The sequence below is a fragment of the Ostrea edulis genome, chromosome 9, assembly GCF_947568905.1.
Source record: "Ostrea edulis chromosome 9, xbOstEdul1.1, whole genome shotgun sequence".
In the NCBI taxonomy this organism is placed as follows: domain Eukaryota; kingdom Metazoa; phylum Mollusca; class Bivalvia; order Ostreida; family Ostreidae; genus Ostrea; species Ostrea edulis.
In genome coordinates, this window is record NC_079172.1 from 66,831,099 (window position 1) to 66,845,616 (window position 14,518).

A 14,518-nucleotide genomic window follows, 5' to 3' on the forward strand; every position below is an offset into this window, starting at 1 on the left:
CTTACAGGGTGTCTCTGTAACTAATAACGTTTTAAATTATTACTGCTACACTTACAGGGTGTCTCTGTAACTAATAACATCTGTTTTAATTATTACTGCTATACTTACAGGGTGTCTCTGTAACTAATAACATCTGTTTTAATTATTACTGCTATACTTACAGGGTGTCTCTGTAACTAATAACATCTGTTTTAATTATTACTGCTACACTTACAGGGTGTCTCTGTAACTAATAACATCTGTTTATAATTATTACTGCTATACTTACAGGGTGTCTCTGTAACTAATAACATCTGTTTTAATTATTACTGTTATACTTACAGGGTGTCTCTGTAACTAATAACATCTGTTTTAATTATTACTGTTATACTTACAGGGTGTCTCTGTAACTAATAACATCTGTTTTAATTATTACTGCTATACTTACAGGGTGTCTCTGTAACTAATAACATCTGTTTTAATTATTACTGTTATACTTACAGGGTGTCTCTGTAACTAATAACATCTGTTTTAATTATTACTGCTATACTTACAGGGTGTCTCTGTAACTAATAACATCTGTTTTAATTATTACTGCTACACTTACAGGGTGTCTCTGTAACTAATAACATCTGTTTTAATTATTACTGCTATACTTACAGGGTGTCTCTGTAACTAATTACATCTGTTTTAATTATTACTGTTATACTTACAGGGTGTCTCTGTAACTAGTAACATCTGTTTTAATTATTACTGCTACACTTACAGGGCGCCTCTGTAACTAACGCAGTATTAAGTCTTCCCCGGAAGACATGTGTCGCCTGCTAGTTCATTCTATATGTAATATATCACGTATAATGTTGAAAAAGTAAATTATTGAAATGGTTTTTGTCACTAAACAGGAAGTTGATAAGAGACAGATTCGAAAATGTCTTACACAATACAGTTGGCCACACTGATGCTCTGTGCCAAATATCAGGGAGTTTCCCCATGTGGTTCTTGAGAAAACTGTGACAGAAATTTTTTTGCTGTAAAAAATTCTAAGTCCCGGCAAACAGGAAGTTGATAAGCGACAGATTCGAAAATGTCTTACACAATACAGTTGGCCACACTGATGCTCTGTGCCAAATATCAGGGAGTTGCCCCATGTGGTTCTTGAGAAAACTGTGACAAATTTTTTGTGACGACAACGACGCCAGACGACGCAAGACAACGGATAGTGATCCCTATATGTCGCCACTGCGTAACGCAGGCGACACAATAACATCTGTTTTAATTATTACTGCTACACTTACAGGGCGCCTCTGGCTGTCAATGCCTCCACGTTAGTTTCATCGATCTGCAACGCCTTATTCAAGAACTGCATGGCTTCTACTTGATTCCCCTCCTTAAAGTGCTTAATTCCTTCTGCAACACTGAAAAACAAACAGTTCACATGTTTACATATTGTAAGTTGGAGGTGGGGGGTGGAAATTTTGTGTACCTAGAGAACAATTCAAAGCACTATCAGTGTTTATGATTGACTGTATAAGTGTCTATGATTGACTGTATTAGTGTTTATGATTGACTGTATCAGTGTTTATGATTGACTGTGTCAGTGTTAATGATTGACTGTGTCAGTGTTTATGGTTGCCTGTATTAGTGTCTATGATTGACTGTATCAGTGTTTATGGTTGACTGTATCAGTGTTTATGATTGACTGTGTCAGTGTTTATGATTGACTGTGTCGGTGTTTATGATTGACTGTGTCGGTGTTTATGATTGACTGTATTAGTGTTTATGATTGACTGTGTCAGTGTTTATGGTTGCCTGTATTAGTGTCTATGATTGACTGTATTAGTGTTTATGATTGACTGTATCAGTGTTTATGATTGACTGTATTAGTGTTAATGATTGACTGTGTCAGTGTTTATGATTGACTGTATCAGTGTTTTACGACTAGTCAGATTATTCCCCCTATATTTCAGCAGTGAAATTGTAAACCAATCCTCTGAGTCACTGCAGCAGTCTGTATATAAGACCCTGCAGGGACAATTAGATGACACAGGTTGTGATCTAGTAAGAAGAATAACACTTAACATGTGCACTTACTGTATTTGTAGGTGAGACTGTTCACCTGTTTGACCCGTTACGTCTGACTGACTGTGTGTAGGTGAGACTATACACCTGCTTGACCCGTTACGTCTGACTGACTGTGTGTAGGTGAGACTATTCACCTGTTTGACCCGTTACGTCTGACTGACTGTGTGTCGGTGAGACTGCTCACCTGTTTGACCCGTTACATCTGACTGACTGTGTGTAGGTGAGTCTGTTCACCTGTTTGACCCGTTACGTCTGACTGACTGTGTGTAGGCGCGTCTGTTCACCTGTTTGACCCGTTACGTCTGACTGACTGTGTGTAGGTGAGACTGTTCACCTGTTTGACCCGCTACGTCTGACCTGTTTGACCCCTTACCTCTGATGGGCCCACTTCTGAGATTGCTGTTTTCTCAGACCCTCAGCCATCTCCTTCTCAGAAAGTTTTAATCTACAAAATAATAAACATATCAACATATAAATCAATCAATAAATGATAGCTCCAAACTGATTATAATCTAAACATTAGTATTTAGTTATCAGTTTTCACATTTGTTTTATAATTCAATAATTCATGTATATAAAAAATAAGCATACATTTCACTGACAACCTCTGACATCGCCACACACACAGCTGCACATTCCATTAATTAATATAATCATATACCTGTACATTTCATTATCAACATAATCATATACCTGTACATTTCATTATCAACATAATCATATACCTGTACATTTCATTATCAACATAATCATATTCCTGTACATTTCATTATCAACATAATCATATTCCTGTACATTTCATTAATTAACATAATCATATACCTGTACATTTCATTAATTAATATAATCATATACCTGTACATTTCATTAATTAATATAATCATATACCTGTACATTTCATTAATTAACATATTCATATACCTGTACATTTCATTAATTAACATAATCATATACCTGTACATTTCATTAATTAACATAATCATATACCTGTACATTTCATTAATTAACATATTGATATACCTGTAGATTTCACTAACATAATTACACACCTGTATATTTCATTAATTAACATATTGATATACCTGTACATTTCACAAACATAATTACACACCTGTAGCTTTCATTAATTAACATATTGATATACCTGTACATTTCATTAATTAACATATTGATATACCTGTACATTTCATTAATTAACATAATTATATACCTGTACATTTCATTAATTAACATAATCATATACCTGTACATTTCATTAATTAACATAATTATATACCTGTACATTTCATTAATTAACATAATCATATACCTGTACATTTCATTAATTAACATAATTATATACCTGTACATTTCATTAATTAACATAATTATATACCTGTACATTTCATTATCAACATAATCATATACCTGTACATTTCATTAATTAACATAATCATATACCTGTATATTTCATTAATTAACATATTGATATACCTGTAGATTTCATTAACATAATTACACACCTGTATATTTCATTAATTAACATATTGATATACCTGTAGATTTCACTAACATAATTACACACCTGTATATTTCATTAATTAACATATTGATATACCTGTAGATTCACTAACAGTTACACACTTGTAGATTTCATTAATTAATATTATTACACACCTGTAGATTTCATTAATTAACATAATTATATACCTGTAGATTTCATTAATTAACATATTGATATACCTGTAGATTTCATTAATTAACATAATTATATACCTGTAGATTTTGCTAATTAAGTCACACACCTGTATAAGCCTCTCATGTAGGAGGAGGTGTCCTCTAACTTCAGACTGTCCAGCAGGAAGGACACATTCCCTGCACTGTTAAAGCCCAGAATGGAGTGCAGGAGTTCATCAAAGGTCAAACCACGGATGTGTAACTTACGCCTGCATAAAACAGTGAAGAAAACTATCGTGAAACACTCAAAGCTTCAAATCAATGATTCAGTCACTATATATTATCAAAATCTTTTAAAAATTTGTCATCATTATTGACAAATTAGATGCAAAAGAGTGGTAATACAATTCTTGATTGAATAAAGGCACTGTGAAATTTGATTTATACATTCATTAATTGCTTAAGTCCAGCAGGTACTGGAGATTTTTTTAAAAAAAACCTAGCTATCTGTGGTTCACCATTTATTATTCAGCAAGGTTGTGTACAATAATAAGAACCTGTACTGCATTTTATACTACCTGTACTGTACAGGGAACTCCTCTGCGTTGATCAAACCCTAAAATTACAAACATGTACTGATAAGCCATCTACTAGTAGGATGAAAAGTTTCAAAAATTCATTTCTGAATAACAATCCAAATCAATCAATATTCTGTATTCTAGATATGGTGTGCTTTTTGTAAGTATAGTAATAAGAAACCAAAAAAAGTAAACCTGACAATTGACATGACATAACTAATTTCCTGTGTTACGTACAACTTGACATGACTTACTAATTTCCTGTGTTACGTATAACTTGAGATGACTTACTAATTTGATGGGTTATATATAACTTGACATGACTTACTAATTTCCTGTGTTACGTATAATTTGACATGACTTACTAATTTCCTGTGTTATATATAACTTAACATGACTTACTAATTTGATGGGTTATATATAACTTGAGATGACTTACTAATTTGATGGGTTATATATAACTTGAGATGACTTACTAATTTGATGGGTTATATATAACTTGACATGACTTACTAATTTCCTGTGTTACGTATAACTTGACATGGCTTACTAATTTGATGGGTTATATATAACTTGAGATGACTTACTAATTTGATGGGTTATATATAACTTGACATGACTTACTAATTTCCTGTGTTACGTATAACTTGACATGACTTACTAATTTCCTGTGTTATGTATAACTTGAGATGACTTACTAATTTGATGGGTTATATATAACTTGAGATGACTTACTAATTTGATGGGTTATATATAACTTGAGATGACTTACTAATTTGATGGGTTATATATAACTTGAGATGACTTACTAATTTGATGGGTTATATATAACTTGACATGACTTACTAATTTGATGGGTTATATATCACTTGACATGACTTACTAATTTCCTGTGTTACGTATAACTTGACATGACTTACTAATTTCCTGTGTTACGTATAACTTGAGATGACTTACTAATTTGATGGGTTATATATAACTTGAGATGACTTACTAATTTGATGGGTTATATATAACTTGACATGACTTACTAATTTGATGGGTTATATATAACTTGAGATGACTTACTAATTTGATGGGTTATATATAACTTGACATGACTTACTAATTTCCTGTGTTACGTATAACTTGACATGACTTACTAATTTGATGGGTTATATATCACTTGACATGACTTACTAATTTCCTGTGTTATATATAACTTGAGATGACTTACTAATTTGATGGGTTATATATAACTTGAGATGACTTACTAATTTGATGGGTTATATATAACTTGAGATGACTTACTAATTTGATGGGTTATATATAACTTGAGATGACTTACTAATTTGATGGGTTATATATCACTTGACATGACTTACTAATTTGATGTGTTCCTGCTCCTCAGACAATGCTCTCTCATTCAGCGATACAATAATACGTTCCGACTCCGAATTCACATTCACTACAACACCTGCAAAATACATATTATTAAATACACAGAACACATTGAATATCTTCAGTACAATATCAAATGTACATATTATACTAAATATCGAGAACACCTGAATACCATCAGTCCAATATTAAATGTACAGATTACTAAATATCGAGAACACCTGAATACCACCAGTCCAATATTAAATGTACAGATTACTACAAAATGTAAATACCGAGAATACATGAATACCACCAGTCCAATATTAAATGTACAGATTACTAAATACCAAGAACACCTGATATTATTAAATACTGAGAACACCTGAATACCACCAGTGCAATATTAAATATACAGATTACTAAATACCAAGAACACCTGAATACCACCAGTGCAATATTAAATATACAGATTACTAAATACCAAGAACACCTGAATACCACCAGTGCAATATTAAATATACAGATTACTAAATACCAAGAACACCTGAATACCACCAGTCCAATATTAAATGTACAGATTACTAAATACCGAGAACATCTGAATACCATCAGTCCAATATTAAATGTACAGATTACTAAATACCAAGAACACCTGAATACCATCAGTCCAATATCAAATGTACATATTATACTAAATATCGAGAACACCTGAATACCACCAGTCCAATATGAAATGTACAGATTACTACAAAATGTAAATACCGAGAATACATGAAAACCACCAGTCCAATATTAAATATACAGATTACTAAATACCAAGAACACCTGAATACCATCAATCCAATATTAAATGTACAGATTACTAAATACCGAGAACACCTGAATATCACCAGTCCAATATTAAATGTACAGATTACTAAATACCGAGAACACCTGAATACCACCAGTCCAATATTAAATGTACAGATTACTAAATACCGAGAACACCTGAATACCACCAGTCCAATATTAAATGTACAGATAACTAAATACCAAGAACACCTGAATACCATCAGTCCAATATCAAATGTACATATTATACTAAATATCGAGAACATCTGAATACCATCAGTCCAATATTAAATGTACAGATTACTAAATACCAAGAACACCTGAATACCACCAGTCCAATATTAAATGTACAGATTACTAAATACCAAGAACACCTGATATTATTAAATACTGAGAACACGTGAATACCACCAGTGCAATATTAAATGTACAGATTACTAAATACCAAGAACACCTGATATTATTAAATACTGAGAACACCTGAATACCACCAGTGCAATATTAAATGTACAGATTACTAAACATCGAGAACACCTGATATTATTAAATACTGAGAACACCTGAATACCACCAGTGCAATATTAAATGTACAGATACACCAGGAATGAAACACCTGACCTCTGACTTTGTCCTTCACAGCGAATCCCTCCACTGGGCTCTGATAGGGCACTCGGGGAAGTTCTTTCGCTGGACAGAATGCTGTTATTTTCATCTCGTCGATATCCCGAGCTTTGTCATTGTCCTGACAGAGGAGGGTCAAAACAAGTCCACTGTCCAGTGCTGTAGTGACCACTCCAATCACAACATCATATCTCTCTAAACTCTACAACGGGAAAATTCACCAAATTATATATAGCATACAGCAAAATAACATCATATAAATCTGTACAAGGGAAATAATTCACCAAATCTAAATAAAATGTACAGAATAAAATCATGATGTCAAGCTGATGTTTTCTTGACCACAGATCCTCAAGTGTCATTAACATTTCACATAGATTTTTACATTTTACAGAATTAACTGTCAGTACCTAGCTTTAAAGGACACATCTCATGTTTTCAAAGTATAGAAAATGACATACATTTTGTCCTCCTTATGCTTATAGTAATGAATTCTAATAGTTCGTTCGCCAAAATATTGCGATAATTAATCACAATACAGACTTAAATCTAAGCCCCGATTTCAAAAAGTCTAGTTAATTAGATAGGTAGTCACGTGGTACAGTGACATCACATGCGCCCTTTTTCGATCATAGTGCAAGATAGTATTAAAAACTCAGCTTTTAAGAGCCTAATTTAATCACCATGGTCAACATTTAAACCAATGTTGACAAATTTCCCGAGTTTTATATGTTTTCGTCACCAGTGCATACAAACAGCAATGTAAATACCCAAAATATAGCGAGGAAAGTGAGTATGAAATCGGCAATATTGCGAGTAAATAATGTTTATATGGGTCAATGTGTATACGCTATTTGGTAATGTTATTCCTTTATACATTTACAATTGGCGCTGTTTTTCTAAAATAAACAGTGCAATTATTATTTATTTTTGGATCAGACAAATTATGATATGTTACATTGTTGACAACTAGGCCTCGCTACTGTCACGGGTGCATTTTGGAAACCAAAGAAAAACACACACACACAAATCAATAAAAACAATCAAATTTAAAGTGGAAATCACAATATTTTATTTTAATATTTTATTCTAAAAAGCATCTTATTATTTTTTAATTGTGATCTGCACGTCGTTAAGAAGTGGGAGCACGGCGTTGTATCGACGCACTTAAAATGTTACGAGTTCAATGGGAAATGATTTTATAATTCAATTAAATGTTAGGAAATACAATATTCTATTATTTATAATCAAAAGTTCAATTATTTTGTATCTTTAACATTTTTGTAAATCTACCAGTTGGTAGAAACCAGGATAAAAGTTATGTTGTTACAAGGTGAAGGTCAGTTGGTCCGAGTGTGTATTGAATTTGAAGATCAGAACAGTATTAGGTATATGCAGTAGGCCTAGCAGTGCTTAGCTTCGATATATCCATTTTCTCACAGTTTATCTGAGTCTCTGTCCAAGTGGTGTTTGAAAAGGTGACTGGGTGTTTTTTTAAAGGTAAAGTTCTTGCTCAAACAAAAAATTTTATCCACGTCTTTTTTTTCATACCTTCCTTCGAAAAATAGAAAAATACTCAGTCTAAATCCTTTCTACCGACAACTACTACACCCTTACATTACACAAAACACCTTAATGCAATCTTATTTACAAGCCGTTAACGTGATAATTGGTATTTTGTCAATTAAATCTAATCTATTTATCAAATGGCTAATAAATGTTTTCAAACCCGAGGGTGCATATGACGTCACATATAATGGCGTGTAAAATAGCGAAAGTAAATATACATATTGCAAGATTTGAATTTTATCACTTTCAAACTTGAAAACTACACAAAATATTTCATTAAAAACATATGCAATGTAGTTTTAGGCATGAAAAGATTTAATTTTGCTGAAAAAATGAAAAAGTTTAGAAACATGTGTTGTGTCCTTTAAACATTCTTAATAAATAAATAAAACTTTGCAGACTAGAGAAATCAGAGTAACTGACATTAAAGAAATGTCTCCTCGCTGCTGTCCAGTCAACTCCCATAAAAGACTCCAACGGTGGCATCCGGGCGTAAGTATCTGTTTACAAAAAAAAAAGTTACAAGTATATAAAATTTACCAATCTTCTGTGCTTTGGATGTTTCATTTCTTACCAGAATTCATAATATACATTACACAGTTAGTTTCTTTATCAAGCACCAGACAAAGACTTAAATAACACTGCTGCAAAACCACAACAACAAAAAAACCTCCTACCATCATCAGAGGACGACATGGGTTCCCTGGTCACATCTTCAACTTGAGCAAACAGGTAGTCTGCCTTCTTAGCTGCAAAACTCTGAATTCTCTGGGATAGACCTTGAAGCCTACAGTTTAAATATATCTAGTACTTCAAATATATCAAGTAATTTAAATATATCTAGTAATTCAAATATATCTAGTAGTTTACATATATCTTGTATTCAAATACATCTTGTAATTCATCAAGTTTAAATAAAATTTAAATATATATCTAGTAATTTACATATATCTTGTAATATAAATATAAATTTAAATATATCTAGTAATTCACTGAGTTTAAATAAAATCTAAATATACATCTAGTAATCTAATTATATCTAGTAATTCATAAAGTTTAAATGAAATTTAAATATATATCTAGTAATTAAAATATACCTAGTAATTCATCGAGTCTAATTTGTACAGATTTCCATCATATTTGAAATTTTGGTCAAAATTTTTTCTATCTCATTAAGAATTTTTTTTTAAATTAAGAAATGCAAACTAAAGATATAAATAATGGTTTATCATATTTTCAAAAAATCACAAATGCATGTATTTTTTTAGCATCCCACATGAATCTATCGTAAAAACTGTATCATGAGAAACTGAAGAGAATTTTTAAATTTCAAATCATAACCTCTGGGGTGCTCTAATTACCTAATTGTATCAGGATGCCGTTGGCGAAATTGACTAAGAATATCCGTCACATTGCTAGGCACATGCTGCTGTTCAATCTGGAGACATCTCACAAGTTCAGGTCCATGATACTGTACAGCCTGACGAAGGATTTCAGAATCCATGGCAATGACCTCTTAACCTGTAATAAAGTAACGAGTTATTCTAATGACTGAAATCGGGGGGGGGAAAATCACCCAGGATTTCTGTAATTCAAAATTTTCATAAATTAGAGGCAAGTATATTCAGAAAATCACAATGAATCATGACTCAATTTAACGACTCTGTACAAGCACATTTCATATACCCCATTTCTAATTTTACGTAACTTCTCTTTTATTTCAGACATGTATAAAAAGAATCACTCCATTCTTCCTACTAAATGTCAATGATACTTGCTTATCACCTGAAATTCCGATAAACAGTGAAAACAAACCTTATTGCTTCCTAGACAATGACCAATAAAATTACACATCTTTTTACTTGCTACATTTTTAGCTCATATTGGAAGACATCTTTTGCTAAGCCTTATCTCTAGAGTAAATCTGATGTTTGTTTCCACTCCTCTAACCGTCAGTCGCATTTGTCACAAATCATTTTTCTCTCCTCTGACATATTGGTCAAGCTTTGCAAGAGACACACATTTCTTTTCAAATTTGTGATATTCCTTCTTTGGGTTGCCATTCTGTGGGAGTCCTCAATTTCATCCCTGTTCAGCAGAGCTTCTAGTTCCATCATCCAAAATCGAGGTAACTTCGTAGAGGTGGGTTTAACACCACTAATTAACTTCTCTTTCCTCGTGCTAAATTTCTACCATTGTTCAACTTCATCATTAGCTAGCACTGTGCTCAGTTTAAACTTTCTCATTTTTGTCTGGGTCATCTCTTGTAAATCTTCTATTTGCAAAATATATAACCAAGCCACTTCGGTACCATACTAATGACGTCATTGAATTCCATAAACTTTTAATAATACAATTGCATTACTTTGAAATTCGGTAGAATTTCTAACAATGTCTGTAAAATCTCGAGTCAAGTCTATCAAATTTGTCATCTTCCAGTTCATCTTGTACAGAAACCATTCAGATCAACAGCTACACCTGCCTCCCAGCATTAAAAAAAAGCTTTGGATTGTCATTGGCTTTCTGAAAATGCAAATAATATTTCCGATAGTGGGATCTCATTTTCTGCAATTCGTACTTGACTGTATAAAATGTCAGAGAATACTACATACCTGTCACATCGGCTCTCGTCCTGCTCAGCATTGGGTGCATGCACTAGTAGTTGGATATTAAAACAATGTTTAAAATCATTGTAGATTTAAAATGAAAACAAACACGCAAGAAATCATTTCAATGTAACTTGTAAGACATTTTTACTTTGAAGGTAGAATTCCATTTGTAAAACGCAAGTTAAATAAAAAATCTTCGTATCCAGCGTTTTTTGTTAATACATCTGCCTGCTGAGGCATCTACGGTATTGACATCTGTTCTATTGCTGTTATGAAGTACGGAGAACCAGTCAAACAGTACTAGTTATAGCAACGAGAGAAGCAACGATAAGCGCCAGATATAGGCCATGCAACACTCAGCGTTCTCCGTGATGCAAGAATCTGCATTCCGTACTCGGCAAAATCATTTTTGGGCCACAAGAAAATTAGAAAACAAGGATTCCACCCAGATGCATCCTCAGATTCACGAAGAAAAAACGAAGAACTCATTACCGTGGTTCTCATAAGAGTCTTCAGTAACATGATGAAGTTAGGCTCACCAAAGGAAAAAATGTGCTGCCGTGTAAAACACAAAATGACTACAAATGTTTGGTAGTTTTTTCACTTCCATGTAAACAATGTGACAGCACCAAAGAAATGGAAGTGATTGCCAATGAATAATGATACAAATACTAATGAGTGTGTCGTTGCCAGCCACTCAGCATACTGGTGAGCCTCCTAGTGTATTTATTATGAAATACAACATGGATGATTGCCGAGGAAGACAATAGATACAATGTCAAGGTTTATGTTCTGATATCATAAAAACAAATTGTGCTACTGTACAGGGGGAGGGGGTAAAGATTCAACAACAACAACACACACCCCAATATATATATATATATACAGTATCTGTGTGTGTGTCCACTTTCATGCACGTTGAGCTGTAAACTACGTGTTATTCAAGAGTATAGATTGAACCCCAATCACATAGACATTGAAATCACATAGACTAGAGTAGAATCCACTTCCCTGGGAAAGAATTATGTTTCCTCTCATGCAGTATTACCGTTATGCAGGTTGGAAACACTTCCCCAATAGCAAGATCTTCTCGCTAAATCGCGATTATCCTTCTTTAGCGAGAAAGTAAACATTACCATAAACAGGTGTTTTAAGTTGAAAATAACGGAAAATGCAATGCTGAATATGTGCGACACACACTTAACATGATGAAAATTGTCTCTATAAAATTGACAACACAGTCAAGAAATTTCATATCAATGTTGCTGTGTATGAGGGAAGGAGGCTAGATTCCCATGCACATTGTGGTTTTTGTTTTGATTAATATATTTGCAGAAATATCAGACATTTTAGTACTTTTCCTTCTTTTGATGTGAAACACAGACATGTACTCCTCGGGTGTTTTTCTCGGTTGAAGGGATACATTTACTCTCACTAAGGAGGGATAATCACATTTTCACTATATCTAGAATTTCTATATATTGATTTAGAATATTTCACAATAGGGGAAGTGTCCCCAACCTGTTATACACATGTACCTAGGCTATGGCATGCTCGTCCTAACAAGTAAATGCACTCACAATAAAAGATGGATACCTCAAAACGACATTTACCAGATATCTTGATAGTATTTAAAAGAGGCATAAATGTGCTGACAAGTGTACTGTCCATATTTAATTTAAGGACTTATCAAAGTTTAGTGGGGTTCTTCAAGAACTTTTCAACCAACCAACCCCCAGTTACAGGATTTGTCTTGTCAAAATACTGGGGAGAATCCTCAACACCATATCTTTAATTTCTGCTGTAAGTTTTAGTGATGAGCAAACGAGTCGACTCGCTCATAGTCGATAACGCGTTAACTTTATACACGAAATTTCGAACACAACTAGCTAGCCGCCACCTAGTGAGTTCTCGACGAGCTGACCTGTAATCAAGCATCCCCTGGCAACATAACAAAGAAATTTAAACATAAAGTTAATATCCGATTAAATGCACACCTTCAAACAAATCACTTTGTCAACAAAATCTACATTTATAATTAAAATATCAACTATAAAACATGGAGGGGAAACCTGCTGGATTCGGAAAAAATTGAATTTCGATCCCGATGCGCTAAAACTAAAAGAAAGAAAGAAAGAGAGAGAGAGAGAGAGAGAGAGAGAGAGAGAGAGAGAGAGAGAGAGAGAGAGAGAGAGAGAGAGAGAGAGAGAGAGAGAAGGGGGGAGATTTTGGAGGTTTTGGCCACTACTTTGGTGCCTGGGTGTAAATAATCTGACTATATATATAGGCCTTGAATATTGAAGTGACGGTCAACGAACTCTTATGCATTTGATCTAAACTGAAATTAAAACATGCCTGCGTCAGATTATAAGATTAACATGTGCACATACAATCGAAGAATATTTGTTGATTAGTATGTTTTAATTTGGTTGGGGGGGGGTTAATGATTAAAAGTGGCGGATCCAGAAATTTCTTTTGGGGGTGGGATGAATCTGATCCCCTCGGAAAAGTGTATATAAATTAATAAGTAGTAGGGCTTTAAAAAATTGAGATTGAGATTGAAATACAAAGATTGATAGAATACAAAGAATGAATTAGAAAGATGAATATGCAAATTGATATGCAGAGATTGGAGTCCCGGTATCAACTAATTAACATTTTCCTATTGAAAAATATAACTAATATTTGAGGTTACTAAATCATTTCATTTATTTATTTATGTTTCGTTACTGTGGAGATTCAATATTTCTAAATGTCTTATAGTAAATTTGAAAACCGCTCAAAATCATTTCCTCGTATCTAGGTCCTATTTGCAACAAGCGGATACTTTATAGAAAGTAATTAAGCATAAGGTACATATGTAAGTACATTTTATTTATAAAGTCTGCACTGCAATATGTTTAAGCAAATCATATAAAATTTGGATGTATTACCCCAAATAGTCAAGCAATAGTTAATCGACGGCAAAATATATGTATTGTGATAGAGCTTTCTGGTATGTAGGGGTAGAAACTTTTTTTTATCTTGCGTATCGTAAACAATGTGTATAGTTTACGTTTTTGCATACGGAGTCAATATGATTGGTGTAAAGTAATGTGTCATTAAGATGTACGCCAAGAAGCTTCTCAGTCTGAACATTTTCAATTGAATTATTTCTAGCAACAAGTTTTAAATTTAGGTCTTCTAATTTTGATTTTCTTTGCTATGTACCCATAAGCATACATTTTGTTT

At 33.1% G+C, this 14,518-nt stretch overlaps 1 protein-coding gene across 3 annotated transcripts in view; it reads right to left on the minus strand.

Moving 5' to 3' along the window:
- Positions 1 to 13,387, minus strand: part of LOC125659968 (serine/arginine repetitive matrix protein 2) — a 19,861-nt gene extending 6,474 nt beyond the window's left edge. The window contains exons 1-12 of one of the 3 annotated variants that reach the window (XM_056150366.1): positions 13,285 to 13,378; positions 11,291 to 11,333; positions 10,494 to 11,201; positions 10,040 to 10,199; positions 9,356 to 9,465; positions 9,102 to 9,178; positions 7,107 to 7,311; positions 5,660 to 5,751; positions 4,296 to 4,333; positions 3,846 to 3,986; positions 2,435 to 2,506; positions 1,275 to 1,394 (exon numbers count right to left, since the gene is read on the minus strand). In XM_056150366.1, the coding sequence (XP_056006341.1) occupies positions 1,275 to 1,394; positions 2,435 to 2,506; positions 3,846 to 3,986; positions 4,296 to 4,333; positions 5,660 to 5,751; positions 7,107 to 7,311; positions 9,102 to 9,178; positions 9,356 to 9,465; positions 10,040 to 10,182 (998 nt within the window). In that variant the 5' untranslated portion in view covers positions 10,183 to 10,199; positions 10,494 to 11,201; positions 11,291 to 11,333; positions 13,285 to 13,378. Of the gene's footprint in view, positions 1 to 1,274; positions 1,395 to 2,434; positions 2,507 to 3,845; positions 3,987 to 4,295; positions 4,334 to 5,659; positions 5,752 to 7,106; positions 7,312 to 9,101; positions 9,179 to 9,355; positions 9,466 to 10,039; positions 10,200 to 10,493 lie in introns of all 3 variants that reach the window. The other 2 variants (XM_048891792.2, XM_048891791.2) reach the window with 2 other exon arrangements.
- Positions 13,388 to 14,518: the final 1,131 nt, after the last annotated feature.